Genomic DNA, 21,635 nt, shown 5'->3' with positions numbered 1-21,635 from the left:
ATAGATAGCACTTATGTAAATACATCCAAAGCCTTGGTGGAACATTCACAAGGTTAACATCTGATCCAGCAACTTGATTTATCAGATCAAGTCTCTTAAGTTATATAAATGAATTGAGTTGCAACTCCGGATACCCAAATGTTACATTACCTTGTGTCTTATATATTGCGAGAAAATTGCAGCCAGTCACACTGTCAGACCAAGCCTTCTAGATTAGTCAGTCTACTCAGGTGATCAAATGGTAGTTCATGGGTGAGCATAGAATTAGAATTGGATGTTCTTCCTTGGTGGAATTTCTTTATATAACTCACCACTTATTGGTCGTCTCCCATATGTAATAGTACTTTTACATACATTATGTTATTTAATTTTTGGCATATTATATATTTATAGTTGAGGCAAGTAAGATTAAATAACTTAGTCAAGGTCACCTGGCTAACAAGAGTACTAGGATTTGAACTGATTTGCAACGTTTGCAGCCTTTCCTGTATATTTTATTTTTTTCTTCCAATTTGAAGTTCTAGTTAGGTAACATACATCTTCTATTTTTTTTTTTTTTAATTTTTTTTTTCAACGTTTTTTATTTATTTTTGGGACAGACAGAGAGAGACAGAGCATGAACGGGGGAGGGGCAGAGAGAGAGGGAGACACAGAATCGGAAGCAGGCTCCAGGCTCCGAGCCATCAGCCCAGAGCCCGACGCGGGGCTCGAACTCACGGACCGCGAGATCGTGACCTGGCTGAAGTCGGACGCTTAACCGACTGCGCCACCCAGGCGCCCCACATCTATTTTTTAAGGTCAGGTCTATCCTAGTCTTATCCATTTGAATATAGACGCTGGTCCCTTAGTTAGGCTTTAGTTTTTCCACAATATATACAATATCTCTTAGAGCACCTCATCTAAAGAAGACCAGTAACATCCATTTTCTTTTAACTGGTACCTTCTTCTGCTATAATTACATTGCTCAGACTGTATCCCCAATTTCAGAAGCAAAATAAACAAGAACAGAAGAAATACTGCCAGGTTTTATTAATTTATCTTATTTAATTATGCCTCCTAATTTCCTAAAACCCAGGTATTGTAGAATATGGATATAAATGTTATTAAGGTAATTAATTTTTTTTCTAAGAGCCTATTACTGCTTCAACAAAGCAGAATCTAATTTCTTTGTATCACAATGAACTACTCCTAAGGTAAATACCTCTAGATTATCCAATATTCAAGGCTTCATAATGAACTTAGCAATTAAAAGTAGTAACCAAAACATAAAATCAGAAAACATAAACATTTCATAGAACTAAAGCCTTCTTAAACTAGCTATATAAGCCAAGGAGAAATGGACCTTAAAACCATTATGTGGTAAACTCTAAGAATCTGGAATTCAAACAGTCTTGCTTTATTGCATACATGGAGTATTTTTTTTTCATGCAAATTTGTATCCTTTAAAAGGTAAATTAGAGGGGTGCCTGGGTGGCTCAGTTGGTTAAGCGTGTGACTTCTACTCAGGTCATGATTTCATGGTCCATGAGTTTCAGCCCAGCATTGGGCTCTGTGCTGACACCTCAGAGCCTGGAAGCTGCTTCAAATTCTTTGTCTTCCTCTCTGCCCCTCCTCTGCTCGCTCGCTCTCTCTCAAAAATAATGAAAAACATTTAAAAAATAAAATTAAAATTAAATTAAATAAAGGTAAATTAGAAAAAGTCATCCAAGTTTGGACTAGAATTTGGTCATGTCAAAAGAGGGATCAAAATGTAGCTGGGCAAGAATCTTGAGAAGAGTTTTTGTTTTTTGTTTTTGTTTTGTTTTCTCTCTTTTTGTATTTGCCTCATTGTCCTTGCCAACAACTGGGAACATAGAAGGGAAAGAATGGGACATTGTGCACCTGTCTACTGCAGGGGGGACTTGGTTCTGCTGGGTTATGAAACTGCTCTGTGTTAGCTTTATATCCAACCTAGAAGCTACACAGCTGGTCACAATTCCCCTGAGTATTGAGGACGCCCAACAGTGATTTTCCAGACAGCCTAACTTGTTTTCAGACATGGTTCAAGAGAACTCTAAGGTTATGATTTAAAAATAAAAATAAAAGTAACATTTCAGATTGCTTATCTCTATTTCATTTAGTTCTTTTTATGGAGTTCTGTCTTGTTTTTTCATTTGGAGCAAATTCCTCTGTATCCACACTTTGCTTGACCTCCTATTTGTTTCAGTGAATGAGGCTGAACAGCCACCTTTCTCCAACTGGAAGGCATGATGTGTGGATGGTCGACGCTTGTGTAGACTCTTTGTGCCCAGTGGCTGGTGGACTGGGGGTCCCAGGTCACTCTGCCTTGTGGCTGCCCTGTGGACGGGCTGGAGGTGGGGTGGCCCCGGGGCTGTGGGCACTGAGGGCGCCCCCGGGTGGACAGGGTGGAGGTGGGCTGGGGGAGGTGTGTGCCCTGAGGGTGCCTGGGGGGCGGGGCGGCTGGGGCTCCGCGCCCTCCAGGTGGAGGGGGAGCACGAACCGTGAAACTTCCAGCGGCTCCGCACTCTTTCGTGGGGCTCCAAGGCCACACCTGTTACGTTGTACTTGCCCTTTTCCACCGGGGTTGTTTTCCGAGCCCGAGGGCATCTGTGGCAGAGCTCCCGGAGGCGGAGGCGGAGGCGGAGGCGGCGGCGTGCTCCTGGCACCTGGAACTGAGTTTGAGGCCTCGCCGCTGGCTCCCCGGGGCCGAGTGCACGCAGGGGGCACTCGCCGACCTCTGACCCGGAAGACCTCTAGTCGCTCCACCCCCCCCCCCCCCCCCCCCCCCCACCTTCCGGGCTTCCTGCTAGGCCTGGTTTCTTTGGGTTCTGGTTATTCCTTTGTTTGTTTCTTAGATGTTCATTTGTTTGTTTTGAGAGAAACAGAGAGACAGGGCAGAGAGAGCCCGGGCAGGGGAGGAGCAGAGAGAGTGGAGAGAGAGATTCCCAAGCAGGGTCCGCCCTGCGGGCCCGGAGCCAGATGGGAGGGTCACCCAAAAATCGTGCCCTGAGCCGGTTGGGTCAGATGCTGAACCGACCAAGCCACCCAGGCGCCCCTCTAGTTGCTCCTTTAAACCACAGCTTTCTCTCTGCGCCCCAGGGCGGGCGAATCTGTACCTGGAGCCTCAGTACCACCCCTGCGGGGGCAACTCCCGGCGTGGGGCTGGGGTCCCTTTGTTATGGAGTCCTCTCTCTCTCTGTGCCTCGGGGTCAGCCCCCAGTACTCCTTCAGGACGAGCTGCCTTACCAACAGGTGCAGATCTGGTGGACCAGGCGAGGCCGGGGTTTTCCTAGCAGCCGGGTGTTCCTAGTGGCCAGGGTCTTCCTGGCGGCCGGGGCCTTCCTGGTGGCCGGGGTTTTCCTAGTGGCGGGGACTTATGTTGGTGGGGTCTTCCTGGCGGCCGGGGTCTTCCTAGTCTCTGTCTGGGAACACAGCCCTGAACTGGCTTCTGGGGAGAGGAAACCTATGGCTCCTTGTTACCAGGCCCAGTGCAAGGCTCTGAGCACATACTCAGCAATCCGTTAATGAATTCCACAATTAAGTGCACTCTCCACTTTTACTTTCCTTATGTTCCTGACTATACGAGTGATTCAGACTTTTTTTTTAAGTTCATGGACTGTAGATGTGCAACTCACCAGCTTGAGTGTGCTAATAGTGTGTTTCTTTCCTTCTCTTTTTCAGTCTGTTCCCAGTATTCTAGAGGCGTGTTCGCCATTTTCGGACTCTACGATAAGAGGTCGGTACACACCTTGACCTCGTTCTGCAGCGCCTTGCACATCTCCCTCATCACACCGAGTTTCCCCACGGAGGGGGAGAGCCAGTTTGTGCTGCAGCTCAGACCGTCCTTGCGGGGCGCGCTCCTGAGTCTTCTGGACCACTACGAATGGAACTGTTTCGTCTTCCTGTACGACACGGACAGGGGTAAGTCGCAATTCCACGCCCACATGAGTAAAACCCTAACTTTCAACCAGAAGTGGCCTGGTGTCACTTTTGTGACTTAGGGAAATAATTTGAGCTCTACTACAGCTAAAATCAGAAAAGGGTCAATGGGTATTATCAGTAATTTTATCTGGAAACTTCTAATTAAATGAGCATCAGATGCACCAGATTATTCATGAGCCAACCATGCTCTGTGACTTAGCTGAAATCAAGATAAATACTTCTTTGAACATTTCTGTGATGATATTTCAGGTACAATCAGGAAATAAATGTCTTTTGCCTCAAGTGCAGATGATCTCATGTCTTGGAATGTCTTTAAGGGAGCAAGTTGATTTTTCTGTCTGCATCTCTATATCTATAATTTTATTTAAAAAAGAAAAAGGAAAAAGAAAGTAGTAGTTGAAGCATATCCATGGGTTTGACATGTGAAACTTGAAGTGAGTAATTGAAATGTGGTGACAGTGCGGTACAGATTTGGGGTAAGGCTTCGGGGCCCTGGCAACCTTACATTTTACCATCACCTATCGGGCTCTGAAGATCAGGAACTGATACTCTGCAACCCATGTGTTGGAAAAACAAGGTGAATAAGTTATTGACAATCATGCATTTTTATACAGGTTTGAGATACTTTGACTTTTCATTGTGAGACATAACTTAAATTTGCATATTCTTTTTTTTATTTTTTCTTTCTATTTAGTGTCTAGAATCACAGCAACAGATTATATTGCAGAATAAACAGCAGGGAACTCCCTTTGGGCTTTTTATCTTCAATATTTTTCCCTTAAAGAGTATATATGACAAGAAGTTGGAATAAAAATTCAAACTGGCAACGTTTTGAGAATATCATTGAATAGAATTCTGTCTGTGCCATGAGTAAAACAATAAGCATAAAACAATGAACAAGCAAAATAAATCTTTTGAAGATGTAATTATCTTCAAAGGCCAAAGCATAATTTCCTATTTTCAGAGATGGTATATCCTATAAGATGTCACACCACTGGTGGTCCTAGTACATTTTATATTGGTTTTCTTGCTAAATTTTCCTTTCAGTAACAAGTTTAGAAAACTTAATATCATCAATGTATTTTTTGCATGGTTGCCACGTGCCGTAATTCTCATTTGGAAATATGGGAGCCTACCCATGTCTTGTGATGACATTTTCCAATATCTAAAAATCCAAAGCATCCTAGAGCATGTATGATAGATGAGAGAAATCATTCTGTTCATTCCTAACTTTTGGAAAAATCCTTCAGCAAGAGGACACTGAAAATTGAACCATAAGGCGACTTAAAACAACAATGAGGTATTACTACCTTATTAGAATGGCCAAGATCCAGATGACTGACAATGACACATGCTGGTGAGCATGCAGAGCAACAGGGTCTCTTGTTCATTGTTGGTGAGAATGCAAAATGGTACAGTCGTTTGAAAGTCAAGGTGGCAGTTGTTTACAAAACTAAATACATGCTTACCTTGTGATGTAGCATTCGTGCTCTTTGGTATTTACCTATAAGTGGAAAACTTATGTCCCCGCAAAAACCTGCACACAGATACTTATAGCACCTTTATTCATAATTACCAGAACTCAGAAGCAACAAAATGTCCTTCAGTAGGTGGATGTATAAATAAATATTGTTCATCCAGACAATGGAATATTATTCAATGAGCTATCAGTACATTAAAAAACATGCAGGGACCTTAAATGCAGAGTCCTACTAAGTGTAGAAGCCAATCTGAAAAGGCTGCATGCTGTATTTCAACTATATGACGTTCTGGAAAAGGCAAAGCTATGGACACAGTAAAGAGATTAGTGGTTGCCAGAGGTTAAGGGGAAAGAGGGATGAACAGGTGAATCACAGAGGATTTGTCAGGCAGCGAAGTTGCTCAGTATGATGCTGGCATTGGATCATGATGTGACACTATGATAATGGTAGACATGTCATTATACATTTGCCCAAACACATAGAACGTCTGAAACCAAGGGTGAACCCTAATGTAAACCGAGGACTTTAGGTGATAATGATATGTCAGTATAGCTTCATCAGTTGTAACATATGAATGTCAAATGCAAAAAAAAAAAAAAAAAAATTACACCTGAATAAAGTTGACTTACGATGTTAAAAAATTGAATCATGATGTAAAGAAATACATACTGGGATATATATAGATGAGACTGTTCTTTATGTGGTTCTTTATGATATAGCTCAGTTCGTCACTTTGGGCACAAGATCCTTATTTTATGACATCTTGATCTCATAGAAATATCAGTGGGTCCTGTGTCTTACTTTTTCCCTCTGTGCCTGGGTCCATCAGTCTCTGGCAAGAAGAAGGTTGTAGGCGTTCGAGCATCAGCCTCCCTACCAAACAGGGATTCAAAGTGGTGCTTTGCTTTCACACTAGTATGTACTTTCTGGGATCCTCACCCCTGTGTAGCACATCAGATGCTCCAACCCTGAGCCATGTCCCATCCCGTCTGTCCAGGAATCTCTCTAGTATAAGCAGGCCTATTTCGTTCTTGAAAGAATCTTTCTCCTGGCTGAGTTTCTGCCTCCCAAGGCTTAAACCCTTCATGGAACAAGCTCTGTTTCTTCTAATATGGCATCTTGTTACCTTTAACATTCCTATTGGCTTGCTGAACAAAGCCTGCTTTTCCTTGTTGTCTCCCTGTCCTGCTTTTAACCAGCTAATGCAAGTCATGCTCTCAAATTTCTGAATTCTCTCTAGTAGCTGCTGCAGGATGAACAGCCAGCCATTTGCACTGCCTTCTGGTAGAGTAATACAACCCATCTTCAAAACAGACACCTTTATCCCAAGGGGTAATTGCATGAATGAAAGAATAACATATCAGGAAGATGGCTCTTTATATTTTTTACTGAAGTATATTTGACGTACGATGTTATATTAGTTTCAGGGGTACAACATAGTGACTCAACACTTCTGTGCATTACTCAGTGTTCACCACAATAAGTGTGGTCACCATCTGTCACCATACAGTGTTATTACAGTATCGACTATTCCCTATGCTGTACTTTTCATCTCTGTGATTTACTTATTTTATAAATGGAAATTTGTGGCCGTGTCGTGGTGTTGAGATGGTTCACTCTATCATGACATGGCCGTGCTTCCCGATATTCTTGGTTTCAATTAAGTACTTGCAAAAGACAGTAATAATTTTTTCTCCCTTTGAAATTGTTGTGCTCATTTTATAAGTTTAGGATCACAAGATCAATTTATTTCTTCTTAGATAGTGGGCTTAAAATTATGTATCACTATCACCAACCGAGGTATGAACTTCAGTTGTGAGCTTGATTAATTTCTCTCATAAACATAGTTGGCTAAGAGTCATCAGTATTTTCACATCATGCAGAAAAAGAGAGCACACATCCACTTTAAAGATAAGAATTTTTTTTATAATGTACAAAACCACCTGTCAAGAAATAAGATGGTTTAGTACATTTTAGTACTTTTCTCTGATCTTCAGTTATCCTTAACTGTTTATTTCAACATTTTTCCTGTTACAAATAACTGCCTTAATATGGCCCTGAATTTCTCCACAATCTTGAGTGGAACATGGCTGTCTGATGCGTCATAAATCATTATTTTGGCATATGTTATCTCATTGATCCACTTAGTTATTTCTGAAATCTTAATCCCTGTAGTGATACACTGATCTTATAAAATACAAGAGCTTGGGGCGCCTGGGTGGCTCAGTCGGTTAAGCGGCCGACTTCAGCTCAGGTCACGATCTCACGGCCCGTGAGTTCGAGCCCCGCGTCGGGCTCTGTGCTGACAGCTCAGAGCCTGGAGCCTGTTTCAGATTCTGTGTCTCCCTCTCTCTGACCCTCCCCTGTTCATGCTCTGTCTCTCCCTGTCTCAAAAATAAATAAAACGTTAAAAAAAATTTTTTTTTTAAATTAAAAAAATAAAATAAAATACAAGAGCTTCACTCTGTCATAACTTAAGGTAGTGTTTTTATGATGAATTGTCAAAGGAATGATATTTTCTTTCCTCTGATGTAAGACTTCTCTTCCAAGTTCTGCTCTGCTCTTGGTAAACTGTGTGAACCTACCTGTATGTTTGTCCACATATGTCAGGGAGAAATAGAGACAGGGACAGAGAAGGAGGAAAGTTGAACTGCATTGTCTTTAAGGTCCATTCATGTTATCTTTAATGTTTCTTTATATTCCAGATGGTATTGTATATAAATAAATATGTATTATATTCCAAATTCCTTCCCAGAAACAGTGGGCAGAAAAAGAAAGATGGTAGGTCACATAAGCATCCTGTTTATCAGGTCGCTCCCGGCTTCTTTTCACTTGACGGCCTCTCAAAGAAGAAGAGAGTGTTTGTCCATTTATTCGTTCAGTTTATGCACTTACCATTCAATAAAAATGTATTGTTCACCTTGTCTGTATCGGACACTTTGATACGTATTTAGAATGCAGTGACGGGGGTGCCTGGGTGGCTCAGTCGGGTAAATGTCCAGCTTTAGCTCAGGTCATGATCTCAGATCACGGGTTCGAGTCCCATGTCTGGCTTTTCACTGATGGAGTGGAGCCTGCTTCCTTCCGATTCTCTGTCTCCCTCTCTTTGTTCCCCTCCCTTGCTTTCTCCCTTGCTTTTTTAAAAAAAAAAATTTTTTTAACTTAAAAAAAATTTTAATTTTAAATTTTAAAAAGTTTTTTTTTAAAAAGAATGCAGTGATGAGCAAGACTGTACTAGGATGAAGTTAACTCACCTGCTATAGCTTCATTAGGAAATGGCACACAAGATTCTGTTTGATAGCCAAGAGCTTGCCTTTGAGACACAGTGTGATGTTTTTACATTTGGAATAAAACTTTGGTAAGATTTTTGAGTTGATAAATTTAAGGCTATTGAATATGTTTGAAATGTTGCTTATGAACCTGAAGATCTGAATATTAAATTTTAATTAGTTACCTTAAGTAGCCACATTTGCCTAATGGCTACCTACCATATGAGACAACACAGTGTATCTAAACAATGAGCTCATTTGGAACAACATATTTTAGTTTGAGTGAGATGTCCAAATCTTTTCTCAATTCATGTAGGAAAAGAACTTAGAGAACACCCTGTGCAGAATCCTTTTTTATAGTAATTTTCACATTACATTATGTGTATATTTATATATCTTTTCTTCCCCCAGAAATATATCTTTTAGCAGTAATTATTATATCTTGCTGCACTTATATCTTTTCTGTGTAGCATAGTAACCCCTAATAAGTATGCCATAAACATGAAGTGGATGAATGACTTAATCAAAGTCCTTGATCTTTCTTTCCTTTTTCTCTTTCTTTCTTTCTTTTTCTTTCTTTCTTTCTTTCTTTCTTTCTTTCTTTCTTTCTTTCTTTACTTTTCTGTCTTTTTCTCTCTTTCCCTCTCTCTTTCCCTCTTTATCTCTCCCCCTCTCCCTCCCTCCCCCTTCCTGCCTTCCTTCCTTCCTTCCTTCCTTCCTTCCTTCCTTCCTTCTTGGCAGTATTACACTATAGATATACAAAAATTTGTCCATTTATCTCTTGATGACCATTTGGGCTGTTTCCAGTTTTGGGTTATTATAAATAAAGCTGCTATGAACCAAAAAAAAAAAAAAACAAACAAAGTCCTTGACAATAGGTATCAAATAATTTTGATGCTCTCATAACTAATCATGTAATTCAAATTTTATTAATGATACCATGTGTTTTTTTAAAATCTTTGTTTATTTTTGAGAGAGAGAGAACATGAGCAGGGAGGGACAGAGAGAAAGAGAGAGAATCCCAAGCAGGCTCCATGCTGACAGCTGAGAGCCCAACACGGGACTCAAATTCATGAGCCAAGAGATCATGACAGAGCCAATGCTGAATACTTAATCGACTGAGCCACCCAGGTGCCTCAATTGTTTTGTTTTGTTTTTTAATGATACCATATTTTAATGTATCAAATAATTCCTATATTAGTCAAAATGAAAAATTCTCCTATAGAGATGGTCCTTGAATTAAATTTTTTCTTATCATGAAAAAGTATGGAGCAGCCTGAAAAAGAACATCCTTTTTTTTTTTTTTAAATATAATTTATTGTCAAATTGGCTAAAATGTAGTGTGTACAGTGTGCTCTTGGTTTTGGGGTAGATTCCCGTGGTTCATCACTTACATATAACACCCAGTGCTCATCCCAGCAAGTGCCCTCCTCTATACCCATCATCCATTTTCCCCTCCCCCCCAATCCCCCATTAACCCTCAGTTTGTTCTCAGTATTTAAGAGTTTCTTATGGTTTGCCTCCCTGCCTCTCTGTAACTATTTTTTCCCCTTCCCTTCCCCATGATCTTCTGCTCAGTTTCTCAAGTTCCACATATGAGTGGAAATGTGATATCTGTCCTTCTCTGACGGACTTATTTCACCTAGCATAATACCCTCCAGTTCCATCCATGTTGCTAAAATGGCAGGATTTCATTCTTCCTCATTGCCAAGTAGTATTCCATTGTATATATAAACCTCATCTTCTTTATCCGTTCATCAGTTGATAGACATTTAGGCTCTTTCCATAATTTGACTATTGTTGAAAGTGCTGCTATAAACATTGGGGTACATGTACCCTTGTGCATCAGCATTCCAGTATCCCTTGGATAAATTCCCAGCAATGCTATTGCTAGGTCATAGGGTAGTTCTATTTTTAGTTTTTTCAGGAACCTCCACACTGTTTTCCAGAGTGGCTGCACCAGTTTGCAAAAAACATGGAACGCTTCATGAATTTGTGTATCATCCTTGCACAAGGGCCAGGCCAGTCTTCTCTGTATCGTTCCAGTTTTAGTATATGTGCTGCTGAAGTGAGCACTGAAAAAGAACATTCTTGATTTAGATATAATCAAGCTAAATATTTAAAACACTTTAAAATAATCCATATTTTTGGCATTATAAAACCTTGAATTTTTGTCAAATCTACTTAACAAGATGTCATTTTTCCTTGAGCGAAAAAGAGATGTTAATTTAAATAATATAAGAAGTCATTATTTTCTCACTTGAAATAGATGTTTTCAAAGGAAAATATTTTTTACTTCTGTGTATTGCACAGAATTGTACATATTTATGATGCATCTATGGCCATTCCCAACACCATGGGTCACAAGATGAATTTATGATCAAGGGAGAGATGAAGAGATATAAACCTAATATTTAAAAATTCTTTTTTTTTAATGTTCATTTATTTATTTATTTTGAGAGAGAGGGAGAGAGAGAATCCCAAGCAGGCTCCATGCTATCATCTGAGACTTGATGTGGGCTCGATCTCACAAACTGTGTGATCATGACCTGAGCCGAAATCAAGCATTGGATGCTTAAATGACTGAGCCACCCAGGTGCCCCTAACATTTAAAATCACTGTCATTGTTTTTCATGCACCCATTCTGGAGGCCAGAGTAAGCAGTGGCTGGTGCTATTCTTGTTTTATTTCATCCTTCTCTTTAATGCTTAATGTTCAACGTTTTATCGCATTGGCCGTTTCCAGGTTCACAGCGTTATTTCAGGGGTTGCTGAATATCTTTTGTTCAATATATGAATTATTATTATAACATTATGTAAATTGTCCCTAGGAGACATGGATTTGGCAAGACATAGAGTAGAAAACTTTAATTTGTGTTGGTTTGGCTTATTTCCTTTGGCCTGTTTTTCTTTTTTTTTTTAACAAAACTATATTCTACACATAGCATAACATATTTTGAAAAACCTAGGAAACAACGTTGTGGGTGGCATAATGTATGTGTGCTGCTCCCCTGCGCTGAAGCCAGAGCAAGGAGGGAAGGGGGTGGAGAGGGGAGCTTGGGTGGGGAGGGCAGAGATCTTGCTATTTTATTTCTACTTTTTGGGTTTTGCTGCATACATGCCTTTTATTTTTAAACTGCCTCAAATCCTTTTGCAAAAAGAGTCGAGATCTAAATCACAGAAATAGGAACAAATTAAGAGGCATGAGATACCTTTCCACAATACCTCTCTTAACTTTCCAGTAAATAAGCCTATTGAATAAATGGCTCCAGAGAGCTCGTCTGCCTTCCCTTCGGGTTCTCAGCTCCACTTCTCTATTTCTTCTCACATTGCCCTATTCTTTTACTCTTTCCCTCCTTCCTGAATCACAACATAGAGTGTTTAGGCAACATGGTTCCATGGACCTGGGAACCTCAGTCCTCTGTCACTCATTACCAGCATGGGCTTGTGGTAAACTCACGTCCATAGGTAATGTAGGGGGATAACAGAGCAGAAAAGTGCAAGGAATATGGTGTAATGACTTCAGTTCACACCAAAATAATATCACTGGCTCTGCTTCTTCTTTGAAATTCCTTTCTGAGAGGTGTGAGATGGGGAACATTTTCAGGGGTGACTGCGCACCTGTCACCTGGCCTCGGAGCTGCTCAGAGGAGTGCTGAGTGTGTAGGGGTGCTTACGACTTCCCGCCTCCCAGTTTCCAGTTACTGCGCAGGTTCATGTGACACCAGCACACATCTCCCATGAATTGTGCCACTTACAATGCTTATGGCCCAATTTTCTTATTAAAAACAAAATTAGAAACACATTAGCAAAACAGAGATCTTTGATGTATAAATTCAGGAGAAGTAAGAATCTTTCAGACACTAACCTGGTGTTATCCAAGAAGGGATGAAAATTTATCTTTAGTGCTTGGTACATTCAGCCTCATTTCAGTGTATTTCCTAATCCTCAGGGAAAACACCTTTAACTGTAAAACCCTCACTGGGATGAAGAGGAGTTCCCTTTTTATAAACTTCCCATGGCGACCTCAGGCATTTATCTTTGTTTATAATTAACTCATTAGGATTTAGACTGTTTTTTATAGCTCACTTAAATATGTTTGCTTACTGATATTTATTACATTTTTCATCAGGCTGATGATGCCAAATATTTACTTGTTACCAGCTGCCAAGTGTGAGGCTAGCCCATTCTGTCAGGAGGAGAACACACTTCACTCTGTGTTTCAAGCATGTATCACTGCCTTCCTGCTGGAGCCGGGCCAGTGGGAGAGCAAAGAAAAAAACCATGTGTAAACATAACAATGGAGCTTCCTATGGCGATTCTAACTTGTAATTGAGGGAGAAAAAGTAATCATAAGCTGGCAAGGCAGCCCCTGCTCCCTCTACAGTATCTCCTTTGGTGGCACTGCAGTGTCTGTCTTCGGCCCTCATTAACCCAATTCCACAGGCTGGCACCTCTGCGGGTTAGGAGGGGGGGATAGTGGATGGAGGGGCACATGCATGGGGTGAAGGAACCCTGGTGGGTATTTTCATAAAGAGGGTTACGTGTGCCATCCCTTTTCCCTGGGGAGAGGAGGCAAAGGGAGGCACGTGTATGTCTGTCCCCTCCCACCTTCCCTGGTTACAGAATGAAGGAGTTGAGGGCAAGGGCTGGAAGTGCCATCCTTGTGCTAAAATCCCACAAGGATGATGAGCCAGAACCATACTGCCAGACAAGGGGGTTCTCGAAGAACAGTGCCATAAAGCTACAATGAGGGGTGCTGGAAGTGCCATGCTTGTGCTCAAATCCCACAAGTATGATGAACCAGAACCACACTGCCAAACAAGAGTGTTCTCGAAGAACAATGCCATAAAGGTACAACAAGCGTAGGCAGAGAAGGGGCCGGAGTGAGGAGCAGGACCATAAGCAGTGTGTGGACAGATTGGACATATTCTAGAGACACACAGAGCCTACACTTGCTCTTGTGCCAGCAGCCTTCCACACATTCATTTGAAAGAGACCCAAGTGGACTGGCAGGGAAAGTAAATATGCAGCCTTCCACCAACATTTATGCCGGGTCTGTTTGGTTGTCATGTAGAAGGCACTAGACAGATGCATTGTTGACTGACTGACAAACTACCTGTCAACATGGTCCTCCATTCACGTTTGCTTCCCATTGTTGGTGCTCAGTGTGAAGAGAAGAGCAAGCAGATCTGGGTAGGACCGTTGGAGCCCCTGCACCCTAGAAAGGTCATTGCGTTGGCCCCATTGACATGCACTGTTCAAACACACAAAATACAGGAGGAGCCAAGTTGGTGGAACAGCATGGAAGTTTTTTTGTGTCTTGCATCTATGAAATACAGCCAGATCAACATTAAACCATCCTGCACACCTAGAAAATTGATTTGAGGATTAACACAACAATCTGCACAACCTGAACCACAGAACTCAGCAGGAATTCACCCCAAAAGAAAAAGCAGGAAGAAACGACAGCCAGAGACTTAACCAAAACAGATACAAGTAGGATGTCTGAACCACAATTTAGAATCACGATAATAAGAATATTAGCTGGAGTCAAAAATAGATTAGAATCCCTATCTGTGGAGATAAAAGAAGTAAAAGCTAGTCAGGATGAAATAAAAAATGCTATAACTGAGCTGCAATCTATAATGCATGCCATGGCAGCAAGGATGGATGAGGCAGAGCAGCAAATCAGCGACATAGAGACAAACTTTTGAGGAATAATGAAGCAGAAAAAAAGAGGGAGACTAAGGCAAAAGAGCATGATTTAAGATTTAGAGAAACAAGTGACTCATTAAAAAGGAACAACATCAGAATCATAGGGGTCTCAGAAGATGAAGAGAGAGAAAAAGGAGTAGAAGAGTTATGTGAGCAAATCATAGAGGAAAACTTTCCTAACCTGAGGAAAGACAGACATCAAAATCCAGGAACCACAGAGGACTCCCATTAGATTCAACAAAAACTGACCATCAACGAGGCATATCATAGTCAAATTCACAAAACACTCAAGCAAGGAAATAATCCTGAAAGCAGCAAGGGGTAAAAAGTCCTTAACTTACAAGGGAGGACAGATCAGGTTTGCAGCAGACCTATCCACAGAAACTTGGCAGGCCAGAATGGAATGGCAGGATATATTCAATGTGCTATATTGGAAAAATATGCAACCACAAATTCTTTGTACAGCAAGGCTGTCATTCAAAATAGAAGGAGAGATTAGAAGTAGCCCAGACAAACTAAAAGAGTTCATGACCAATAAACCATCCCTGCAAGAAATTTTAAGGGGGACTCTCTGAGGGGAGAAAAGACTAAATAAATAAATAAATAAATAAATATCAAAAGCAACAAAGACTAGAAAGGACCAGAGAACACCACCAGAAACTCCTGGCTCTACAGGCAACATAATGGCAATAAACTCATATCTTTCAGTACTCACTCTGAATGCCAGTGAACTAAATGCTCCAGTCGAAAGATACAGGGTAACAGAATGGATAAGAAAACAGGATCCATCTATATGCTGTTTACAAGGGACCCACTTTAGACCTAAAGACACCTTCAGATTGAAAGTAAGGCGATGGAGAACCATCTACCATGCTAATGGTTGACAAAAGAAGACTGGAGTAGCCATACGTATATCAGACAATCTAGACTTTAAAATAAAGACTATTACAAGAGATGATGAAAGGCATTATATCATAATTAAGGAGTCTATCCATCAAGAAGACATAACAGTTGTAAACATTTATGCTCCAAATGTGAAAGCACCCAAATATATAAATTGATTAATCCCAAACATAAAGAAGCTCATTGATAATAATACAATAACAGTAGGAGACTTCAACACCCCACTTACAACAATGGACAGATCATCTAAACAGAAAATCAACAAGGAAACAATGGCTTTGAATGACACACTGGACCAAATGGACTTAACAGATATATTCAGAACATTTCATCCTAAAGCACCAGAATATACATTCTTCTCCAGTGTACATGTAATGTGCTCCGGAATAGACCACATACTGGGACACAAATCAGCCCTCAGCAAGTACAAAAAGATCGAGATCATACTTTGCGTATTTTCAGACCACAACACTATGAAACTTGAAATTAACCACAAATAACTTGGAAAGGTAACAAATACTTGGGAGACTGAAGAACATCCTACTAAAGAATGAATGGACTAACCAACAAGTTAAAGAAGAAATTAAAAAGTACATGGAAGCCAATGAAAATGATAACACCACAGCCAAAAACCTCTGGGACACAGCAAAGGTGGTCATAAGAGGGAAGTGTATAGCATCCAGGCCTTCCTAAAGAAGGAAAAATGGTCTCAGATACACATCCTAAACTTACACCTTAAAGAGCTGGAAAAAGAGCAGCAAATAAAACCCCAAACCAGCAGAAGACAGAAACTAATGAAAATTAGAGCAGAAATTAATGCTATTGAGAAAAAACAACAACAACAACAACAACAACAAAAAACAGTAGAACAGATCAGTGAAACCAGAAGCTCGTTCTTTGAAAGAATTAACAAAATTGATAAACCACTAGCCAGTTTAATCAAAAGGAAAGTACCCAAATAAATAAAATCAATAAGGCAAGAGAAGAGATCACACTGACACAGCAGAAGTAAAACCAATAATAAGAGAATATTATGAGCAATTATATGCCAATAAAATGGGCAATCTGGAAGAAATGGACAAATTCCTAGAAACATATACACTACCAAAACTGAAATAGGAAGAAATAGAAAATTTGTACAGACCCATAATCAGTAAAGAAATCGAATTAGTAATCAAAAATGTCCCAAAAAACAAGAGTCCAGGGCCAGATGGCTTTGCAGGGGAATTCTACCAAACATTTAAGGAAGAGTTAACACCTATTCTCTTGAAGCTGTCCCAAAAAATAGAAATGGAAGGAAAACTTCCAAACTCTTTCTATGAAGCCAACATTACCTTGATTCCAAAACTGGACAAAGACCCCACTGATGAATATGGACACAAAAATCCTCAACAAGATATTAGCCAACCAGATCCAACAATATGTTAAAAACATTATTCACCATGACCAAGTGGGATTTGTACCTGGGATGCAGGCCTGGTTCAATATCTGCAAAACAATCAATGTGATTCATCACATCAATAAAAGGACAAGAACCACATGATCCTCTCAATAGATGCAGAGAAAGCATTTGACAAAATACAGCATCCTTTCTTGATAAAAACCCTTAAGAAAGGAGGGATAGAAGGGTCATACCTTGAGATCATAAAAGCCATATATGAAAGACCCAATGCTAATATCATCCTCAATGGGGAAAAACTGAGAGCTTCCCCCTAAGGTCAGGAACAAGACAGGGATGTCCACTCTCGCCACTGTTATTCAACATAGCATTGGAAGTCTTAGCCTCTGCAATCAGACAACACCAAGAAATAAAAGGCATCCAAATCGGCCAGGAGGAGGACAAACTTTCACTCTTCGCAGATGACATGATACTCTATATGGAAAACCCAAAAGATTCCACCAAAAAACTGCTAGAACTGATTCTTAAATTCAGCAAAGTTGCAGGATATAAAATCAGTGCACAGAAATCAGTTCCTATACACCAACAATGAAGAAACAGAAAGAGAAATCAAGGAAGTGATCCCATTTACAATTGCACCAAAAACCATAAAATACCTAGGAATAAATCTAACCAAAGAGGTGAACAATCTACCCACTGAAAACTATAGGAGCTTATGAAATAAATTGAAGAAGACACAAAAATTGGAAAAAGATTCCATGCTCCTGGATAGGAAGAACAAATATTGTTAAAATGTCAATAGTACCCAAAACAATCTACATATTCACTGAAATCCCTATCAAAATAACACTAGCATTCTTCACAGAACTAGAACAAACACCCCTACAATTTGTATGGAACCAGAAAAGACCCTGAGTAGCCAAAGCAATCTTGAAACAGAAAACCAAAGCAGGAGGCATCACAATCCTGGACTTTGAACTGTATTACAAAGCTGTAATCATCAAGACAGTATGGTACTGGCACAAAAACAGACACCCACATCACTGGAACATGGACCCACAGACGTATGGCCAACTAATCTTTGACAAAATAGGAATGGCAGTCTCTTCAGCAAGTAGTGGTGGGAAAACTGGACAGCGACATGCAGAAAAATGAACCTGGACCACTTTCTTACACCATACACAAAAATAAACTCAAAATGGGTGAAAAACCTAAATGTAAGACAGGAAGTGATCAGAATCCTCGAGGAGAAAGCAAGCAAAAACCTCTTTGACCTTGGTCACAACAACGCCTTACTCAACATGTCTCTAGAGGCAAGGGAAAGAAAAGCAAAAATGAACTATTGGAACCTCACCAAAATAAAAAGCTTTTGCATGGTGAAGGAAACAGTCAGCAAAACTAAAAGACAACTGATAAATGGGAGAAGATGTTTGCAAATGACATATCAGATAAAGGGTTAGTATCCAAAATCTGTAAAGAACTTATCAAATTAAACCCAAAAAACAAATAATCCAGTGAAGAAATGGACAAAAGACATGGCAAAAGACATGTCATCCAGATTGCCAACTGACACATGAAAAAATGCTCAACATCACTCATCATCAGGGAAATACAAACCAAAACCACAATGAGATACCCCCTCACACCTGTCAGAATGGCTAATATTAACAACTCAGGCAACAACGGATGTTGACAAGAATGTAGAGAAAGAGGATCTCTTTTGCACTGCTGGTAGAAATGGAAACTGGTGCAGCCACTCTGGAAAACAATATGCAGGTTCCTCAAAAAATTAAAAATAGAACTACCCTACAACCCACCAATTGCACTACTAGGTATTTATCCAAGGGATACAGATGTGCTCTTTCGAAGGGACACTTGCACCACAATGTTTATAGTAGCACTATCAACAATAGCTAAAGTATGGAAAGAGGCCAAATGTCCATCGATGGAGGAATGGAGAAAGAAGATGTGGTATAAATATATACAATTGAGTATTACTCACCGATCAAAAAGAATGAAATCTTGCCATTTGCAACTATGTGGATGGAACTGGAGGGTATTATGCTAAGTGAAATAACTCAGAGAAAGACAAATATCATATGACTTCACTCATATGAGGACTTTAAGAGACAAAACAGGTGAACATAAGGGAAGAGAAGCAAAACTAATATAAAAACAGGGAGGGGGACAAAACATAAGAGACTTGTGAATATGGAGAACAAAGAGAGAGTTACTGGAGGGGTTTTAGGAGGGGTGAAGTGCTAAATGTGTAAGGGTCATTAAGGAATCTACCCCTGAATTCATTGTTGCACTATATGCTAACTAACTTGGATGTAAATTAAAAAAATAAAATAAAAATCAAACACACAAATTATAAACAGTTGTATGGAAGTCCAACAGAGCTCTGTTTCCCCCCCCCCATGGTCACTATATTAATGCTTCTTTTGAAATACTAAACTCGTATAGAAAATTGTATCATGATAGACCCCTGAGCATGTACTCAACCTGCCAGCTGAGTTATTTAGCCACGTCTGAGGACTAACAGGAGGGAGCATGTTTCTGGAGGATCCTTAGATTGATGTAATGTGGGTATCATGTTTTAGCAGTTTTCTTATCTCAGACAGAGAAACTGTAAAGCTTTTGGACTGGCTCCATCTTTTCAGCAATCCTCACCTTTCTAAAGCCGTAAGTCTGCAAATGACTTGTTATTTTCTGACAACTTAGCCATTTAAAAAACAAAAAAAAACTGCTTAACTGAAGATCTGGGGGAAGATCTTTCTTTATGAGCTCTGACTAAACATATTGCCTCAAGATAATCTAAGATTCTCTCTCTCCCTCTCTCTCTGCCCCTCCCCCACTTGTTCCTTCTCCCTCCCCCCCCTCTCTCTTTCTCTCTCTCTCTTTCTCTCTCTCTCCCTCTCTCCCTCTCTCTCTCTCTCTCTCTCTCTCTTTCTCTCTCTCTCCCTTACTATAAAAATGGAACAAATGTTAATGTAATAACAGTGCACAATATAGGCTGAAATCCTTACAGTGCGAAACTTATGCCAGAGGTCAGGTTTACTCAAGTGATAACGCTTTGTAGTTAGTCACCATGTTCCACTCGATTCTAGTGCTTGACGTGACACCTCTGCACGTACCGTTCCTGCAGCCTCCGCCTTTAGTGCACATCTCTGTTTCCTCGTGTGACTCCCACTCATCCTTCAGGTGTGAGCATAATGTCTTCCAAGAAGTCTGTTCTACACACTTGCCCTCAAGTGTTAAGCCCCTTCCATGTGCTCCCGTAGCGCTCTCTGTTCGCCGTATCACACACAGTGTTCTGTCTCTTTCATTCCATGCCCTGTCACCACACTCTTTAGGGTCCACACTGGCCAGGACTCTGTCTTGCTCATTGGGTTTCCCTGATCAGGGACTGTACCTGTCATGTAGTCACGCTCAGTAAATAGGCAAGGATGGATCTTAAGGCCTCATCTTCACGTATATTGACGGGGACTTCAAGATCTATGTTTAGATAGAGCTCAGTCCTCACTCTTGCAGGAGACTCATGTTCATAATAACCATTGTGTCTAAAAATCTCAACATTCCAAAAGTCGACCTATCACCTGCCCCCTTAAACTATCCGAGAGATCTACTCTGCCTGGGAGGCTAGGAAAGGAAGAGCCCGCCCCGCTCCTGTTTCTCCTTCATGCAGTCATAGGCAAGCGGTCATCAACCTTGCTGAATGTGTGTCACATAGAAATATGCCAGTGCGCCCCTCCTCCAGTGAGAGCGTGGAAGACGGCTTTGAGAGGGACAGTGTTGGAGTCTGTGCTCAGGCCTCAGGCCTCTTCATTCTCCTGCGCCCACCAGCTCCCTCCCTGACTCCAGTGGTGGCCTCTCAAGTCCGTCTTCCTTGTCCTTGCCAGGGCGAGTGCTCGGCAACCCCGACCTCACACACGTCACCTCTGTGCCTTAGCATCTTCAGAAGGACACAGAAATTGTACATGTTACTTTGCCAGATACTTGTCAGGGAGACTCCCCTATGTATTTGGAAAGAATGACTTCAGAAGATACTTGTGTGATGTCGTATTTCTAGGGAAAATGCCATGGAAGATGATAACAGCTGTTTCTATCTCGAGTTGTATATCCATAGGAAGAGTTTAGGCTTCACATAATAAAAAATACAAAATAACAGTATACATACGCATATATGTTTAAGTATGAATGTATGCATACACCTGAAGAATATATAATATGGAGCTGTTCTATACTGTTATGGAAGCTTCATTATCTTCCGGCATTCACACTTCTGCTATCATTACTGTATCGTCCTCAACATTTGGCTTCACTTCAAGGTCTATGGTGGCTGCTTAAGCTTCACTCATATCCATATTATAATCACTTGGGAGGAGTGCACGGAAAATACAGCCACACCACTTCCCTTCACCATACGTGTCATTTTACACATGTACTTACATGCAATTTTGTGGCACAATTATATTGGCCTTCTGCAATATGCTGCAGAATATTACATTTTTTCCTGTTTTCCAGATGAGTTTGTATAATGGTCACACTAGCTTTTCCTCAAATATTTTGGTAGAATATGCCTTACAATATTTTGGCATGAAGTCTGAAGAACTTTTTTAAACCACTTTTCAATTTCCTTCGTGATTCTGAAGCCTATTCAGATTTTTCGTTTATCCATATGTCACATTTGTTCAGGTATATAGTGTGCATCGGTACGAGGAACTTAGTGGATTCTGGCAGGAAATTTATTCTCTGTGATACTGGCGCTTTGAAATTTTGTAGAACTTTCTTTTCCAGTATATGTTCAATTTTAATAATATTTCAGATAGTCTTAAGAAAGAGTATTTTCTTTTCTTTTGTTTCTCTTCTTTTTTGCCTGCAGCGTTCTAAATAATCATTACATGTTGTTTGAATCTTTGTG

The 21,635-nt window shown here is 40.5% G+C and overlaps 1 protein-coding gene and 1 non-coding gene across 12 annotated transcripts in view; one reads left to right on the top strand and one right to left on the bottom strand.

Annotated features, from left to right (window-relative positions):
• The window catches only part of GRIA4 (glutamate ionotropic receptor AMPA type subunit 4), a 396,312-nt gene that overhangs the window by 144,695 nt on the left and 229,982 nt on the right, over positions 1 to 21,635 (top strand). For all 11 annotated transcript variants that reach the window (XR_008421331.1, XM_053900551.1, XM_053900547.1 and 8 more), the window contains exon 4: positions 3,682 to 3,921. Coding sequence is in view for 10 of the 11 variants with exons in the window: in XM_053900551.1 (XP_053756526.1) it covers positions 3,682 to 3,921 (240 nt within the window). In the remaining variant the exon portion in view is untranslated. The remainder of the gene's footprint in view (positions 1 to 3,681; positions 3,922 to 21,635) is intronic.
• LOC128776387 (U6 spliceosomal RNA) lies at positions 10,662 to 10,768 on the bottom strand. Its single transcript, XR_008421450.1, has one exon. It is a non-coding gene; the product is annotated as a U6 spliceosomal RNA (small nuclear RNA).

This window comes from Panthera pardus, unplaced genomic scaffold, assembly GCF_024362965.1.
Source record: "Panthera pardus isolate Hobbes unplaced genomic scaffold, ASM2436296v1 HiC_scaffold_12, whole genome shotgun sequence".
NCBI lineage: Eukaryota > Metazoa > Chordata > Mammalia > Carnivora > Felidae > Panthera > Panthera pardus.
Note: the sequence above shows the minus strand (reverse complement) of the source record. Positions and strands in the feature narration are given on the sequence as shown.